The 17,673-nt window shown below is 46.2% G+C and overlaps 1 protein-coding gene across 2 annotated transcripts in view; it reads left to right on the plus strand.

Moving 5' to 3' along the window:
- RPS6KA3 (ribosomal protein S6 kinase A3) overlaps nt 1-17,673 on the plus strand; it is a 540,094-nt gene that overhangs the window by 496,440 nt on the left and 25,981 nt on the right. For both annotated transcript variants that reach the window (XM_069205007.1, XM_069205008.1), the window contains exon 20: nt 1,165-1,282. In XM_069205007.1, the coding sequence (XP_069061108.1) occupies nt 1,165-1,282 (118 nt within the window). The remainder of the gene's footprint in view (nt 1-1,164; nt 1,283-17,673) is intronic.

Genomic DNA, 17,673 nt, shown 5'->3' on the forward strand with positions numbered 1-17,673 from the left:
TTGAGAGTGGCAGAATGGGATGGAGTCCACCTCACATGTTTGACTTACAGCTTTGCTTTTTGATCAGAGTGCCTTTGGGTTTATGAAGGCACACTCCACATGACATGAAGTTGTGCCCCGAAGCCAAACACCAAAGGCACAACTCATGCAGGTTCATTACTACCATATTTATTGAGCATTCACTACAAGGCTTTAAACCGTTTTGTTTTTGGTGGGGAAATTTTTCTCTTGAGCACCGGATTCAAATAGGAAAAATTACCGAAAGACTGACAAAAGAAGGGAGCAGCGATCTGAATCCTCATTCGAAGGCTGGGAAAGAAAAAACTGATGTTGGGACATTGGGGTGGTGCTTGTATACAGCTCCACTCCATTGCTTCAGTTTGGGAAGAAAGGCAACATGGATCTCCACAGCACCACCTTGCAGCGCATTGGAGCACTGCAGAAAAAAATTCTAGGTCCAGTCGGGCACCTTGGAATATTCTACAGGTGAGTAGTTTGCAGTTAGATTATCAACTAGGGAAGAGTATTACCGCAAGTAACTAACTTGGTTTTTTGGTAAAGGTTCATGAATCTGCACTTCCAGTCCCCTTTCCATTGCACCAGTTTAACTTTCTGTTGATTGAATTTGAACAAATAACATCCTAAAATGAAAATCAACTTGTGAATGTCATTCTGTGGAAATTCAGTACTTGCCCTTTGTGCTAAACAGCAGTGATGCTTTCAGTTAGCCAAAAGTCACTGAGCATTCCATCTTCTTTACAATTTACTTTTGCACTGTGAGGGGGGGAATGTGGGCATAGTCACAGAGGATGAGTCTTAAGACTCCACTGAGTGTCATGACTTGAAGGTATTTCACACTTAACATAAAATATCAATAACCTTATCTGGCATATAGGAGTCTGGAAAAAATGATTTTGGTAAGGATGCAAGATTGGTTGTAGTTTGTTGCTATAGGTTACTTCTCTCTTGAGGATTTCTTTCTGTTAACATTTGAACATTTGTGAAAACTACGTTGAAAGGTGTGCACAGTGCAAAGTTGAAAAATATGGATTCGGCTCTGAAGATGTCTGCTGCCACAATACACTTAGGCCATGAAGCTCACTTATTTAAGAGACGTTGTGTCCTGTAGATTTATTCTAAAGCTAGTACATTTTTTTTTTCCAGTTACACTCCATTTGCAAATGGTCCGGATGATACACCTGAAGAAATATTGGCTCGAATAGGGAGTGGGAAGTTTTCACTGACTGGAGGATACTGGAATTCAGTTTCTGACACAGCAAAGGTAAAGACATACATTGCTTCTTGGTTAAAATCTGAACATTTATTAATGGTAGCTCAGCTTGCTTAAAAGCATAGTATCGGAATACTGCTTTTGAAAAGCACTTATGCTTCTGTAATATTTTGTGTGGATAATATATTTGAAGCTTCTAATTGATGCTTCTAACCACAGATTCCTAACCTTAGTCAGGTGCAAGAATAGATCTGAAAGCATTGTCAGCATTGGTCCACATTAGCTCTGTAGCATACCTAGGAGTGACAGAGTGGAGCTCTATATAAGTGCCACCTATGCATGCTGAAGTCAGTTCCTTTCTTTCCACACATCTGACATGGATCCAGAGCTCCATTCTCACATTTATCAGCCTTTTGACAGTTTCAAAACAAGAACCAATGTGTCTCCTCTTAAAAAAAAAAAAAAAAAAGAAAATCTTCAAGCCATACTAAACGAAGCAGATATCTTGATAATCCCTCTACCTTCGGGAGGTACTGCTTTGATGTCTATCCTAACGTAAGGAACCTGCAGTTAGAAGTAGCCATGCGAAGAAGTAGTTATTTATCTTCAGTAACACTCTTTCGGTTGGATTCTCTGTCTAACCAATCAATATATTTATTGTTTGAGCCAAACCGGCCATAACAATTAGTTAATAATACATTTTACAATTCAAAACATGATATAACAAAAATCACAGTGTAGGAAAATGCCACTTTTGGCATGGTCACCACCCCACACATTTTGCCTAGTGTTGATGTCAGCTTTGATTGGAAGTGTACTGGGACCCTGCTAACCAGGCCCCAGCACCAGTGTTTTTCCCTAAAACTGTACCCTTGTTTCCACAATTGGCACAGCTCTGGCACACAGTGAAGTCCCTTGTAAAAGGTACCCCTGGTACCAAGGGCTGTGTGGCCAGGGAAGGTCCCTAAGAGCTGCAGCATGTATTATGCCACCCTCAGGGACCCCTCACACAGGACATGCACACTGCTTTGCAGCTTGTTTGCTAGTGGGGAGAAAAGACAAAGTCGACATGGCACTCCCCTCAGAGTGCCATGCCCACAAACCACTGCCTGTGGCATAGGTAAGTCACGCTCTAGCAGGCCTTACAGCCCTAAGGCAGGGTGCACTATACCACAGGTGAGGGCATGGCTGCATGAGCACTATGCCCCTACAGTGTCTAAGTCAATTCTTAGACGACGTAAGTGCAGGGTAGACATACTGAGTATATGGTCTGGGAGTTTGTCATTACGAACGCCACACCACCATAATGACTACACTGAGTACTGGGAAGTTTGATACCAAACATTTCAGCACAATAAACCCACACTGATGCCAGTGCAGGATTTATTGAAAAATACACACACAGGGCATCTTAGAGTTGCCTCCTGTATGTTAGCCCAACTGCTAGTGTAAGGCTGACCAGTCTATGCCAGCCTGCCTCTTCCAGACGAGTTTCTGACCACATAGGGGGAGTGTCTTTGTGCACTCTGTGGTCAGAAACAAAGCCTGTCCTGGGTGGAGGTGATTCACACTTCTCCCGGCAGGACCTGTAACATCTGGCGGTGGGCCTCAAAGGCTCAAGCCTGGTGTTACAGTGCCCCAGGGCACTCCAGCCAGTGGAGATGCCCGCCACCCGGACGAGCCCCCACTTTTGGCAGCAAGTCCTGAGGGATAATGAGAAAAACAAGGAGTCACCACCCCTTCGGCCAGGAGCACCCCTAACGTGTCCAGAACTGAAGTGACCCCCTCCTTGAGAAATCCTCCATCTTCTGTTGGCGGATTAGGGATAGGGATGTGCTCTTTGATGCTAAACACACCCCTAAATGTAGTACTTAGGAGCGACCCTGAACCCAGCCCTTCAGATTCCTGACAATCTCAAGAAAGAAGAAAGACTGCTGAGCTGAAAACCCCGTATAGAAGAGGAGGAGACAACATCTGACTCAGCCCCACCCTACCGGCCTGTAACCTTCTTCAAAAAGCTGCAAGAAAAGAAGTAACGTGTTCTGCAGGACCAGCGACCCCTGAAAAGCCTCCAGGGGACTGCCTGCATCACCGAGGACCAAGAAACTCCAGTGGGCAGCCTTCCTCTCCAGAAAGAAGACCAAGAAATCATCTTTAAAGGGACTCTCACCTCACTCCATAAACTTCGAGTCCAACTACTCTTCCCCCCCCCCTACCCGTGTCAAGAGAAACCAACTAGCCATAGAGGATCCCCAGGCCACTCCAATGACGTGTCCACCCTGGGCTGACCTCTACACCCCCACAATGACGCTTGCGGAGGGAATCCCGAGGACCCCCCTGACCGCCAGTGCCCGGGACGAAGATATTCATCGCCTGGAGAAGCACTGCACCTGCATTCCCCAGGCCCGAGAGAAACTGACCACTGGTGCAGCAACGACCAGCAGGCAGCCCTCGCCCTTGCCCAGTCGGTGGCTTGCGTGAGAGGCCCCCCTATGCCCTGCCTGCAGCACCAAAGTGACCCCCGGGTCCCTCCATAGAGTTCTATTGAGAACCCGACGCCCTGTTTGCACACTGCACCCAGCTGCCCCCGTGCAGCTGAGGGTGTGGTTTTTGTACCTACTTAGGGCCCCTCCAGTACTCCTCCAAACCCCCCTGGTCTGCCCTCCGACAACACGGGTACTTACCTGCAAGCAGACCGGAACCGGAGTACCCCCAGTCTCCATAGGGGCCCATGTTATTTTGGCTCCTGTTTGACCTCTGCACTTAACCAACCCTGTATTGCTGGTGCTGGGTGTTTGGGGTTATCTTGAACCCCAAACGGTAGGCTACCTATGTCCCGGAGATTGAACCCGTACATTTGTTACTTACCTCAAAAAGTATACTTTACTTACCTCCCCCAGGAACTGTTGAAAATTGCAGTGTCCACTTTTAAAATAGCTTTTTGCCATTTTAAAGAAAACTGTACATTCTTGATTCGATTCCAAGTTTAAGTAGTACTGTGTAAAGTACCTTTCATTTAATGTACTTACCTGCTAAATGAATCTTGTGGTACTAGAAATAAACAAAATAATATTTTTCTATATAAAAACCTATTGGCCTGGAGTTGTCATTGAGTGTGTGCTTTCACTTATTGCTTGTGTGTGAACAACAAATGCTTAACACCACCCTCTGATGAGCCTAACTGCTCGACCACACTACCACAAATAGAGCATTAGTATGATCTACTATTGCCTCTGTCAAGCCTATTGAGGATCCCCTAGACTCTGTGCACACTATATCTCATTTTGATATAGTATACACAGAGCCACCTTCCTACACACAGTTCATAAAATGTCCTCGATTTAAAAATAAATACATTTAAAAAAAGAAAATGAAACACTATCAATGAACAATAAAATAAAGAATTACTTTTTGGCCATTTAACCAAATTATGGCCCAACATTATAAAAGTCACTGATCTCAAGTCGAGCTACTGCGTCTTGGCTAATAAAAGTTCAGTATTAATGCAAAAAAAAGTATACCTAGATCAGGGTGAAAGATTATAGCTAACCAGCAATCTAAAGTGCGCTAGACGTGAAGTGCAAGAAATATTAGGGCTAGATCCAGTGGGAAAAAGAATAACTGACTGGCATTCCAAGGTGCACAAAACCTAAAGTGCTAGTGTGCTTTCCCCATCCAATAATGGGCCAACAGCAGCCTAGTTTTAGGGTTTATTGGGACATAAAGTTCTAATAATTTGCCCACCTTCCTTCTGAGAGCCCAACGGCAGCCGCGGGAATACAAGTTGTCAGCCCTGACGCTGAGAATACAGCAAAAGAAAAGTACTTTCAACAATCAATGTCTGGTTAACAGTTCGCCATACATGTTTTACCCATACATTTGAAGAGCCATGAGATGCATCCAAAACAACCTGCTTATGCTTCTAGGCCATATATAACATAGGTCTATTTCTTCTGGTCTTTTTAAAGATGTTTTAAAAGTGCATTGATGCTATTGATGTGATGTTGGAACCGTGCTACAGTTGTTACAGAAATATGACAGTTAAATGTCCATGCTACAAGAAGGACATAGTTGCACAGTCATAGACATTTGCTGGTTACAAAGCTAGGATTAGGAGAGTTTGATATGCATCATGAGAGAAAGCGTTTTCCCATTAAAAGCTTTATAAACATTATCTATGTATAATGTTTTATGCACTTCTGCTCTTTGTTTCCATGCTATAAATATTGGATAAAACAACCATCACAATGTCTCTATCGTCAGGTCTCATACACAAAGCCTCAGCCTCTCTGCACTTTCTGACCTTGAACTTAAAAAAAAAAAAAAAAAAAGTGGATGTGGATGCTGCTTACGAAGACAGAGCGTAAAATGACACAGCAAGAGGCAGTGGGATAATGTTTCTCTACCACCCAAGGAGCAAGGATAATGATCTATCCCCTCAACATAATTTGAAGACCGCCTCTTGGTTACTGAAGCCACTGGCAATATTCCCAGACAAGATTTTAAATGAGGAGATCTTTTTTCCACTAGGTAAATGTCATCAATGAAAGCCACAGGATCCCGCTCTTGATTAAATGGCAGGTTGTGTTTTAGCAGGGGACCTAGTTATCCTTCGCCAGATTTATGTGATCCCAGTATGCTTTCATAGCCGCAACAAGAGTGGCCTTCATAATTGTTTCAGGATGGAACCAGAATTCTTCTAGGCCAATATTGACTAAGACCTTTCACAGGTGAATGAACCAAGGCAATTTACGGTGATCTCGTAACTTCATGATATCTGTTAGTGTTGATCTATATGCTGCGAGTTCTGCCTTGGACCATATGCAGAACCAATATTTTAATGATGCCAGTGCAATATAATCCTCCATTTTTTTCTATATCTAGCTCAATTCTTGCGGCATCCATTGACATTCCATGGCCCAGCTGCCTTACAAAGTTATTTTCAGAGAATTGTATTGCTGGGGTTTTCATATGTCTCAAGATCACAGCCACCCTTTCTTTCATTTTATAGGCCAGCATTGCAGATCTGACTGAGTGATTGCCACAGGATTTTGCTAATTTTAGCACCGCTCCAGCTTGCTGGGCCATAATGTTGTTACTTTTGGATAACTGCGGAGTCCACAAGAGTTTGCATCAACAAGAATGCCCATATAGTCACATGTAGATACTTGATCCAGAGGTTTGTTGTAGACTGCAAAATTTGCTTGCAGCGTCTGCTTTTGATTAAGGATCATGAATTTTGTTTTCCCAGCATTGATGGTCAGTCTTCTGGTGGTGCAAAAAGAGTCAAACCCTTTCAGCAAATGGTGCATCGATATCTGCTCTAGTCAACAGCACTCCATCAGCAAAAAAGCTATATTGATATACATTTAGGCACATTGAAACTGAGATCCTTCAAGGTGTTTACATTGTTTAAGTAACAGTCAAAGAGATTTGGTGCCAAGACTCAGCCTTGTTTGACATCTTGCTGGATTGGGATTTCTGTGCATTTGCCTCTAGTGCTATATCTAACCCTAGTGGTGTAACCAGAGTGCAGTGTGATTAGTAGCTTCAGGATTTTTTCTGGGACTCCTCTTTCTCAAGATTTGCCATAATGTGTGGTGGTGAATGCTATCAAAAGCTGTTTGGAGATCAATAAATACCAGATACGGAGATTACTTTTTAAATAGGCATATTTTGAGCAGATTAAGTTCATTCTGAAGACTGGTCTACTGTACTCTGACCCCTCCTGAAGCCTGCTTGGTATGCTATTAGGTTTGTTCCTTCCAGCCACCGGCCCAGGCTGGAGAACAGCAGTTTGCAAGATATTTTGCCCAGACCAACAGGCAGCAAAATCAGCCAATAATTAGAGACATGTCCCTCGAGCATTTTTTGTGTAGAAGCACAAATATTGATTTTTCTCCATGATGAGGGAATTTCTTCTAGGGACCAAGTGTTATTATAAGAATGAGTTGGGATTGGTTACCATAGTGCTAGATAATTGCGTTAGACATCTGAGGGAATTTTTGCCTAGACCAGCTGTCATATGAGTGTTTTTTTTGTGCCAGGATAGGTTGGGCAACTTCCTTTTTGCTAAATTCATGCAGTTGCTCCGGAACCGAAGGATTACCATGAATTGCAGAAACTATCATAGGCAGAGAGTTTCTGAGATATGCTGCTTTGAAACTTCATACACATTCTTTTTTTGCTTTAGGTCTGGAGTCCCGCTATCTTCTTCTGGTTGAGGTGTCTCGTTTAGATTGGGGTTCCCCCATACATTGCCTGAGGTTGTGCTGGTAGGTCATTTGATCCATGCAGGGAGTTGTCACCATTCTTCCTTTCCACAGTTTGTACCAGCAGCTCCTTGAGCATTTGCAGCTTCTGCAGCCACTGTGCCACCACATTTACAGATAAGGATAGTGTTGTGGTTTGTAATGCCTGGTGGTGTAGATATTTGAGTCACACTTGAGGTCACTCATTACAGTGTTTACTTTTCATCTAGAGCTTGACTATGGGTGCACCAAGACCAGAAGCAGTGGATCGTGAATGTAGGAAGCTGGCTCTGTATATACTATACCAAAGTAAGGTATAGTGTACACAGAGTCCATTGGATCCCCAGATGCTAAAGTAGATAATACTAATGCTCTTTCTTGTGGTAGTGTGGTCGAGCAGTTAAGCTTATCAGAGAATAGTGCTAAGCATTTGTTGTACACACAGTCAAGAAATGAGGCACACACTCAATGACTAACTCCGTTCCAATGTTTATGTATTGAAAAATCTCCTTTGTTACTTTATTGCTAGAAGCAAAAGGACCTTTGATGCAGATAAGTACAGTTTTAAGTATGTATCAGTTTCAAGTGTCACATGCACTTTGTTTGGAATTCACAGATTAAACAGTTTTCAGGTTATTAATACTTTTTAGTTTCAAAAGTAGACCGTGCAATTTTCATAGAAAGCAATGCGGTTCTAGGGGAGGAAAAGTATCAGCACAGTTTGCAGGTAAGTACTTGACTTACAATCCCAGTCTTCAGGGGTTAGGGTGTCCTCCGAGCAAGGTTTAAAAATACACCAAGGGAGCACAACCAGCAACACGGGGCCGGCCAGGTGCAGAGGTCAAAGTTGGTGTTGAGCGCACAATGGAAACCAATGTACACTTGCGGTACGCGGAAAGACACAGCTTGCAGGTAAGTACCTGTGACTTCAGACACAGACCTGGGAGTTTTAGATCAGCACAGGGGAGAGAGGGGTGGAGGAGTGGCGGGTGCTACAGGTCAGCAGTAATCACACACACTCAGCGACACTGAGGTGGCCGGATGCTGGATGCAAACACAGCTTCGGGCGGCCAATGTTTTTCAGTGGAGAAACTCCAGGGATCACAAAGAGACTGCAGGCTTGGTCCTGGGAGTCGGCTGAAGAAGACCAACAGCTGGACAGGTAAGTAGCGAACCCACTGATGTTGCTGAACCATTGGTTGGGTTTTCCAAGGTCAGAGGGCTGCGGTGCAGAGGTACCTTTAGGTGTTGGGAAATCTTCACCGGAGCTGGTGGTGATAAAGCGTGGGGTCCTCTGGATTTGGGCTTCAGGAGTCTTCGTGTTGGTCATTAGGGGCCAACCCAGGGTGGATTTGAGGTTGGAATTGCCTGGGGACCTTCTCTGGACCGGTGGGCCACCTAAACTCGGTCTGTGGGCAATAGGTGCAGAGTGGGCAGGACCAGTGTGTACAGGGGGGGTCTGAAGTCCTTCTTGGAGGTTTCTTTGTGGACAGGGCCGCTCTCCTCGGGAGATCTTGGTCCTTGGGCAGGCAAGCAGTCCTCTGGGGGTTTGTAGAGGTCGCTGGTTCGGCATGATGCATCACTTTTTTGTAGCAGGATTCTTGAAGCTGCAGACAAGCCGGTAGGACTGATACCAAATCAGTTGTATGGAGTCTTCCCTGCTGATTTGGCTTATCTGATAGACTTCTAGTTGCAGATTCCTTACCTTAGAATTTCCCGGGCGTCAGACTGGCTCCGGAGATTTTTCTTAGAGTAGTACCCTTGTGCACCGTCAGATGCCGTTGGACAACTTCATGTCCATTGTTGCCGTTGTGGTCGTCATGGTGATGTCGAGGTCATATATAGGTGCTCCCTCTGCATTGTGACGTCAGTTCTTTTCTTTCCTCGCCGTGTACTGATCTGGAGCAGAGCCGCCCTGTTCATTTTTTGACCAAATTTGACCCTTTTGTTGAGTTTTGGTGACATTTGGTGTCTCTAGGATGTCCCCAAAGACCAGGTTCAAGCGTTACGAGACCTGTCACAGTATGATGACAGTGATGGATCTGAATCATGGCTGTTTGTGGTGTCTGGACGCGACCATGACCCGAAGTCGCGCTCGGAGTGCTGGGCCATGCACCCGAAGGCTTTGAGGGAGCAGTCCCTAAAGCTCATGGCGGCCCGGCGCTTGACTCCGTATCGTTCATGATCTCGCTCGAGAGGAAGATCTCAATACCGTTCTTAGAGTCACCACCACTGGTCGTCCTCAAAATCTTTGGGTCACTCGGGTAAGAAAAGTCATCAAAGAAGGCCAGGCATTCTTCGACTTCACTGCGTTGCTCGGCTGATGTGACGCAGGAGGAGCATCGGCACTCCAGGCCTTCATCCGCGGAGCCTACTTCTGGGCCTCCTCTCTGCCTACCCGAGATTCTGGGAGCCGGGGCGCCTCCGGTCCAACTTAAGGAGTTTCATGAGGCCATGCACCTTATATTTTGGCAGACCGACCCCTCTGCAGCGCATTCAGGACCTGGGGGTTCAGATGTGGGGCCCTTCGGGTTTTGTGGCTCCGGCCTCTGCCCCGGCCCCAAGGGTATTTCCGGAGCTGCTACCAAATCCGTGCTGACGCAGGTCGTACCATCGCGACGTTCGCCGGCGCTGGCTAGTTTGTCGATGCTCCCGATGTCGGATGTGCCCACGATCAATGTCAACCCAAGCCTTATCCTCAATGACCCGGAGCCAGAAGGGCATTGGCCAACGCCGCTTCAGATTTCAATGGGGCCTTCTCACCCCAGTTTGGATTCTGACCCTTATTACACTTGGTACGAATACGAGGAAGGATTGGAGGGGACGCTGGACCCTTTAGGATACCAGCCAGATAACCCCGATTTGGACTGGGCACAGGAATTGGGCGAGGCTAGTGGTCTGGATACTTTTCCAGGTGCTGGCATGATTTCTCCTTATAGCGTGGCTACTGTGGAGGGAGCCTCTTATTCTATGCTGCAGAACTTGGCCTAGAGCTGCCCACTGTAGAGGTTAGGATGAATCTCCTGACTGAGGTGCTTCAACCTTGGGACTTCCACCTCGGAACCTTTCCTCCCCTTCAATGAAGCCCTCACTGATGTCCTTCTGGGTACTTGGTCCAGACCCAGCACAGAGGCTCCAGTAAACAGAACCCGATCCGAACTACCCTAAATTCCTGTCCCAACACCCCATGCCTGAGAGCCTTGTCATCCAGGCATCCTCGTTATCTTGCATATTCCCTTCTGTACCCACCCTCCAATTCCACCCCCCCCCCCTCTCAGGGAACCAGAGGTCTGCCCAGTCCACCACTGCCCCTGCTGATGCCTCCAAACCTTCCTAGTCCGTACCCCCCACCCTCCCAAATATACCAGTTGGTGGCAGGATTCACCATCACCTGCCCCATTGGGAGACGGACAGGTAGGCTTTGTAGATCGTCCAAAGGGGCTACTCCCTCCCCTTCGAGACTATACCCACCGACCATGCCTCCATCTTACGGCCCCTTACCATAGGATCCTCTGGCACTTCTGCACAATGAAGTCACGGCTCTCTTGGCCAAGGGGGGGCAAGAGAGAGGGTCCCCGTGCGAGAAGTATGTCGTGGTTATTATCCCCTCTACTTTATGGTGCCCAAAAAGGACAAGGGCTTACGTCCTATCCTAGACCTTCGGGCCCTCAAACCTCGTTCTCAAGAAGGTCAGAATGCTCACTCTGGTTCAGGTCTTGTCTTCCTTGGATCCAGGAGACTGGATGGTAGCATTGGACTTGCAGGACGATTACTTCCATATTCCCGTCCTGCCCTGCCCACTGACGCTACCTACGATTCATGGTAGGTCTCAAGCATTTTCAATTTACCGTGCTCCCTTTTGGCCTTACCAACGCCCCTCAGGTGTTCACAAAAGTGATGGTGGTGGTTGAAGCTCATCTGCACAGGTTAGGGGTTTCAGTCTTTCCCTACCTCGACGACTGGCAGTTGAAGGTGGACATGCCCCAGAAAGTCATCTCCCACCTTCAGACTACGGCGAACCTCCTGCACATGCTGGGGTTCATTATAAACATGCCAAAGTCACACCTGACTCCCTCTCAGACTCTCCCTTTCATCGGGCTGTTCTGGACACAGTGCAGGGGAGTCTCTTCGACATGGTCCAGATCTCAGAGGGGAGTGTGAAAGCTCTCCAGTGGTGGCTTTTGAATCCAGATTTAGTCAACAGCATATCCCTCTCCCTTCCACCGCCAGATCTATCCCTAGTGACAGATGTCATTTCTGGGTTGGTGCAGCCACATGGGAGAGACCGTGATCAGAGGCCTCTGGTCTCCAATGGAGTCTGGGCTCCATATCAATTTTCTGAAGCTCCAGGCGATCATGCTTGCTTTGAAAGCATTTCTTTACTTTCTCCAAGGGAGATTAGTGCAGGTGTTCACGGACAACACTACTGCTATGTGGTACTGCAACAAACGGTGGGGTAGGGTCCTGGACCCTTTGTCAAGAGACTCTGTGCCTCTGGACATTGCAGGCACATCAGGGCATATCTCTGGTGGTTCAACATCTGACAGGCTCTCTGAACGCCAGAGCAAACTAACTCAGACATTGATGCATAGTTGATCATGAATGTTGTCTCCATCTGGAGGTAGCGCAAGGTCTCTATCACAGATGGGGAGAGCCTTGGTTAGATCTGTTCGCCTCCTCAGTGACCACACAATGTCAGCTGTTTTGCGCGTTCCAAGACAGCAGTCGCTCGGTGAGGCTTTTTGTCTCGAGTGGAACTCAGGCCTTCTTTATGCCTTCCTGCCAATACCACTTCTGTCCAGAGTTATGAAGAAGATCAAGAATGACCAGGCCCAGGTAATCCTTGTGGCTCCGGACTGGGCACGGAGAGCATGGTATCCAGAGCTATTGAGCATGGCCACCGATTCTCCAGTCAGACTGCCCCTTCGGGAGGATTTTTTGTCGCAGAAACAGGGAAGGGTGCTTCATCCGAACCTGTCCAATCTTAACCTTCATGTGTGGAGATTGAGCAGCAGTAGTTAACAGCTTTTGATCTTCCACTTGAAGTCTGCAATGTTATCTTGGCAGCCAGGCGTCCCTCCACCAAAACGGTATACGCCTGTCTGCATACATTTGTGGCATGGTGTACCAACAAATCTGTTGATCCCCTCTCTGTTCCTCTGTCTGAGGTTATTCTGTTCATTTTGTCTTTGGCCCAGCAGAGCTCTGCTTTGGGCACCCTTAAAGAGTATTTATTGGCCATTTCGGCCTTTCTTAGGCTACCTGATCAGCCCTCACTCTTTTTAAATCTCCTATTGTCAATAGATTCCTTAAAGGTCTAACCCATTTATTTCCACCCACTCCATTTATCATGCCTCAGTGGGACCTCAATCTTGTCCTTACTTAATGTGCACGCCCTTTGAGCCGATGCAGAATTGCCTTTACTGCCCCTCACTTTCAAAACTGGTTTCTTGTTGCCATCACTTCTGCTCGCAGAATGAGTGAGCTTCATGCTCTTTCTTCAAAGCCTCCATTCTTGTCTGTGCACCCTGACAAAGTGGTGGTATGCACTAAGGCTTACTTCCCAAGGTTCTTACACCTTTTCATGTAGGCCAGTCCATCACCTTGTCTACTTTTACGCACCCCCACATGCTTCTCATGAGGATGAGAGACTCCACCGTCTGGACCCAAAAAAGAGCATTGGCGTTTTATCTAAATCGTACTAAAGATTTCTGGGTGGGAGATCAACTCTTTGTCGGGTAAGTGGGTGCGAAGAAAGGGAAGGAGGTGCAAAAACATACCATCTCTTGATGGGTACTTCTTTACATCAAGATGTGCTACGCTTTGGCCAAGAAGCAACACCCTGAGGGCTTGCGCGCTCATTCCACCAGAGCAACCACTGCTTCCACTGCGTTAGCACGCGGAGTTCCTGTCCTGGATATCTGCCAGGTGGCTACGTGAGCATCCCTTCACACGTTTGCTAAACATTACTGCCTGGACAGTCAAGTCCGTCGGGACGGCTACTTTGGTTGTTTGGTCCTGCTGGACATTCTAGTATGATCTTGGTTCACAGCCTATGTCTGAGGATGGCATTGCTTGGGTATCTATTCTAAGGTAAGGAATCTGCAACTAGAAGTCTCTATCAGATGTACAAGTTACTTACCTTTGGTAACAAAATATCTGGTAGAGACCTATTTTAGTTGCAGATTCCACCCATTCTCCCTGTTTGTGAACTGATATCTTCTTCGTTCAGGTCACCAGGAATCTGGAGAGAAAGGTTCAGGGTGCCCCTAAATACTAGGTTTGAGACTTACAAGGGTCAAAGGGCAGTAGCCAAAGGCTACTGACTCTGAGGGTGGCTATACCCTTCCTGTGCCCACTCCCTTTGGGGAGGCGGGCATATACCTAACCCTGTTGGCTATCTTCCTCTAAAACATGATGGAGGATTCTGCCAGGAGGGGTTCACCTCAGCTCTGGGCACCCTAGGGGTGGTCCCAGCTGGGGCAGACGCTCCTGGTGTTTACCAATTTTTCTGCTGGACCTACTGCCAAAAGTGGGGCTTCGTCCGCAGGGATGTGCATCTCCCCTAGGTGGAGTGCCATGAGGCAGCAAAACAAAAGGCAGGAGCCTTTGAGGCTCACCGCAAAGTGTTGCTGTTCCTGCAAGGGGTCTGGGGGTGTGAAGCACCTCCACCCAGAGTATGCTTTGTCCTCAACCCCTGAGAGCACAAAGGCTTTCACCCCATGAGATCAGAAACTTGTCTGGTGGCAGGCTTGCACAGACCGCTCAGCCGCACACTAGAGAGTTGGGGTACTTTCAGGCTGCATCTCTAAGATGCTCTTTGTGTGCATTTTGCAATACATCCAACACTGGCATCAGTGTGGCTTTATTGAGCTGAGAAATTTGGTTCCAAACTTCCCAGCATGCGGTGGAGCCATCATGGAGCTGTGGAGTTCGTAATGATAAACTCCCAGCCCATGTACTCAATATGGCTACACTGCAATTACAGGGGCTTAGAATGGACTTAGACAGTGCATGGGCATATTGCTCATGCAGCTATGCCCTCAGCTGTGGTATAGTGTGCCCTGCCTTAGGGCTGTAAGGCCTGCTAGAGGGGTGACTTAAGTGTGCCACAGGCAATGGTTTGTGGGCATGGCACCCAGAGAGGGATGCCATGTTGAATTTACATTTTTCTTCCCTCCAACACAAACAATCTGCAATGGCAGTTTGCATTTGTTTGAGGAGGTGGCATAATACGTGCTGCTGCCCTTAGAGATCCTCCCTGGCCACAGGGCACTTGGTACCACTGTTACTTTTTACAAGGGACTTGCTGTGTTCCAGAGGTGTCAGATTGTGCATGTAATGGCACAGTTTAAGGAAAGAACACAGGTGCTGAGGCCCGGTTAGCAGTATCACAGCACACACTCAGTCAAGCTGGCATCCGATATCAGGCAAAAAATGGGGAGGAAACCAGTAATACAGGGTAATACAGTGATCAGTTTCAATCCTTAATTGCCATGTAGTCAATAACACTTTGTCTGCCACCAGCTCGAAATGTTTTTCTGATTTAGTTTGCCCATTCAGTGTGTGAATACCACTCTCAGCTAAGGCTTTGAAGATCAGTTTGCCCTTCTTTGTGCCCTGGCAGCTCTCTGGGGGTAGTAATGATATATTTGAGACGCAGGGTGTTACTTCTATTGAGGATATCTTGGCTCCAGTGTACTCTGGAGTGAATGTAATCATCACTTTCTGCTTCTTAGTTTCACTTGAGAAATCCTTGGCTTCATAATGTTGAGTATTGACTTGCATATGGCATTCCCTTGGTTCCCTTTTAAGTTTGCTCCTGACATCTAATATGGATGACAGTGTTGACAAGTGGGCCCTATCGTGAAACCAGTTGGTTGACTCTTCTCCGGACCATGGATCGCTGGACCATACTTGTTCAGTTGGCAAGATCGGGAATAATGGAGGCACATCATCAGAACTTCCAGGAATAGCGTTTCTTATGCTTAGTTCTATGTGTTCCAATGTGTGATTGTTTGGAACACTTGATCTTGCGTTGGTAATACCCAAGGCTAGGCAATCCACTCTGGTCTGTGGCTCTAGATGCCTAGTGCTTTTGCTGTCTGATGACACACTGGATGTGTACAGTGGCAGTTTGTTCTGCAGTGTTAGTGTGTCTTCCTTGGTTATGCATATTTCAACTTGACCTTAGCGTTAAGTTACATGTCTATAATTATAGTTCACCCTCAGTATGAGGAGGCTCTTTTTTGGCCTTCGTTGCTGGCGACTCGCCCCATTTGCAATATACAGCTTTAATGTGAGGGTTGGCCTAAATCCTGTTGGTACTCATTTTATGTGGGAGTGAAGGGTGCAGGTTTTCCCACACAGCAGGCCTGGGTTTTGATTTAGGAAATCAACATCAGTCTGATCATTTTTTGCTGTGCTACTATAAAGGATGTTTTTCCTACCTCTTTTCTGTAGTCTCTGGGTCTGTGGCAGTTTGCATCTTGGTTTGAGGTTGCTCTGCTATCTTTGACTGGAGTGAAAGATGTTTGGATGTTTTGATTTTTCTTTTTTTTTTTTTTCTTTTTTTTGCAGCACCCCTTTTGCTTTTGGCTTATATTCTAGTGACTTTAATGTTTATTTTTGAGTAGTTCCTCTTCCAGCGAGCCTTTCTTTTAGTTGGAAAGGGTGCATCTACAATGGACAGATAAGACATATTTAACTCCTCTATTGTATCTCAAGTACATGCATGACGTTTTGTGTGGACCTTGAATTTTTGCCCAACATAATGATGGCTCCTGGCTAATCATTGAGTTTCTGGTGGCAGATTTTCTATCGGCAGGTTCGGCTCTTGTCAGATTTTTAAGATTTACCTGCAGTCCTCGATGTAATTTATGACCATTGGAACGTCCAACAGTCTCCAACAAAGGAGTGCCACTTTTGCTTTCTTAGGGCCCTTTAATGGATTGCAACATTAGATTTTGCTTTATGGCATCCCTCCACTAGGGCCTTCCTATGGTCTGTTGTCACTATGAAGATTGTGAATTGCCGTGTAAGGTCTAATTGGATGTCAAGGTTCGAGGATTGCGTGATGTCACATTCGCAATTGAGTCCAATTTGCACATAACCTTCATGATTTTAAGTATTGATTCATCTACAGAATATTCATTCTCGCTTAAGACCCGGTTCATGTGTTGGCGCTTGTCTTGATTCCCCAGCTCACCCCTTACATAAATTTGATGATTCTCATCCAGGAAATGTAGATCATTTTAATGTTATACTATTCATTTGGGAATCCTGTTACTGTCAAGATTATCTAATGTAGAGAGCTCTAGATTGAGTGGATCCAAGCCCTGTGTATCCTGTATATAACAATCCTTTTCTACTGAAAGGAATGGGGACAACTGTGACTGCAACTGAGGGGCTTTTGCTGGGTGCTCCCTTTTTGACTCATCTTGAAATTTGGAGACTCAAGTCTACTCCTTTCTAAACCAGTAGTATAATTAGGATTATTGTTAGAGTGGAACGGTGCTCCTGCCAATGTTCCCAGGGATGCCTGATTTGAGATTAATTTCCCTGTTGATGCTAGTTCTCTTAATACCTCATTTGACTCCTCAATGTGGTCGTTTGGATCTGTTGATGGTGAAGATATTTCAGGCAGCTGCTGACCACAGAACCCTGCGTGGGCTCTCCCGTGACTAGGTTCGCCCTGTTTCCCCTGCTGCTGGTCAGAAGCGGGGGCAGTATGGAGTGTGTGAAGTTAATCAATGTTAGTGTTACTATAGTAGTAATAGTTTGTTATGGTGTTTCTTGGTACAGTGTTCTTAGGGGTAGGGAATGATTGGGCCTTTAATCGTGACTTTGGTAGTATTAGATGGAGACTTTTTGTCTCTTCTTTCCTAGAATGGACTGAATCCAGCAATGACATTTGATGCAAGTTAGTTCCAGTCCTGCACTCCATTGAGAGTGTACATCGCTGTAGAAAACTGGCCTGGTGTGTGGTGGGTATCTATGATACGTACACCTTATACACGGTCCAGGTATCCCCTCTTAGTGAAGTGTACGCAGTGTCTAGAAGCCAGGCTCTCTAGAGGTAGCTGTGGATGAGCAGTCAAGGCTTATCTAGGAGACATGCAAAGTTCATGCAATACCACAGTAGTCACACAGCACTTACACATGAAAGAAAACACTTAGTTGTGCAAAAAA

The sequence above is a fragment of the Pleurodeles waltl genome, chromosome 8 (assembly GCF_031143425.1).
Source record: "Pleurodeles waltl isolate 20211129_DDA chromosome 8, aPleWal1.hap1.20221129, whole genome shotgun sequence".
In the NCBI taxonomy this organism is placed as follows: Eukaryota; Metazoa; Chordata; class Amphibia; order Caudata; family Salamandridae; genus Pleurodeles; species Pleurodeles waltl.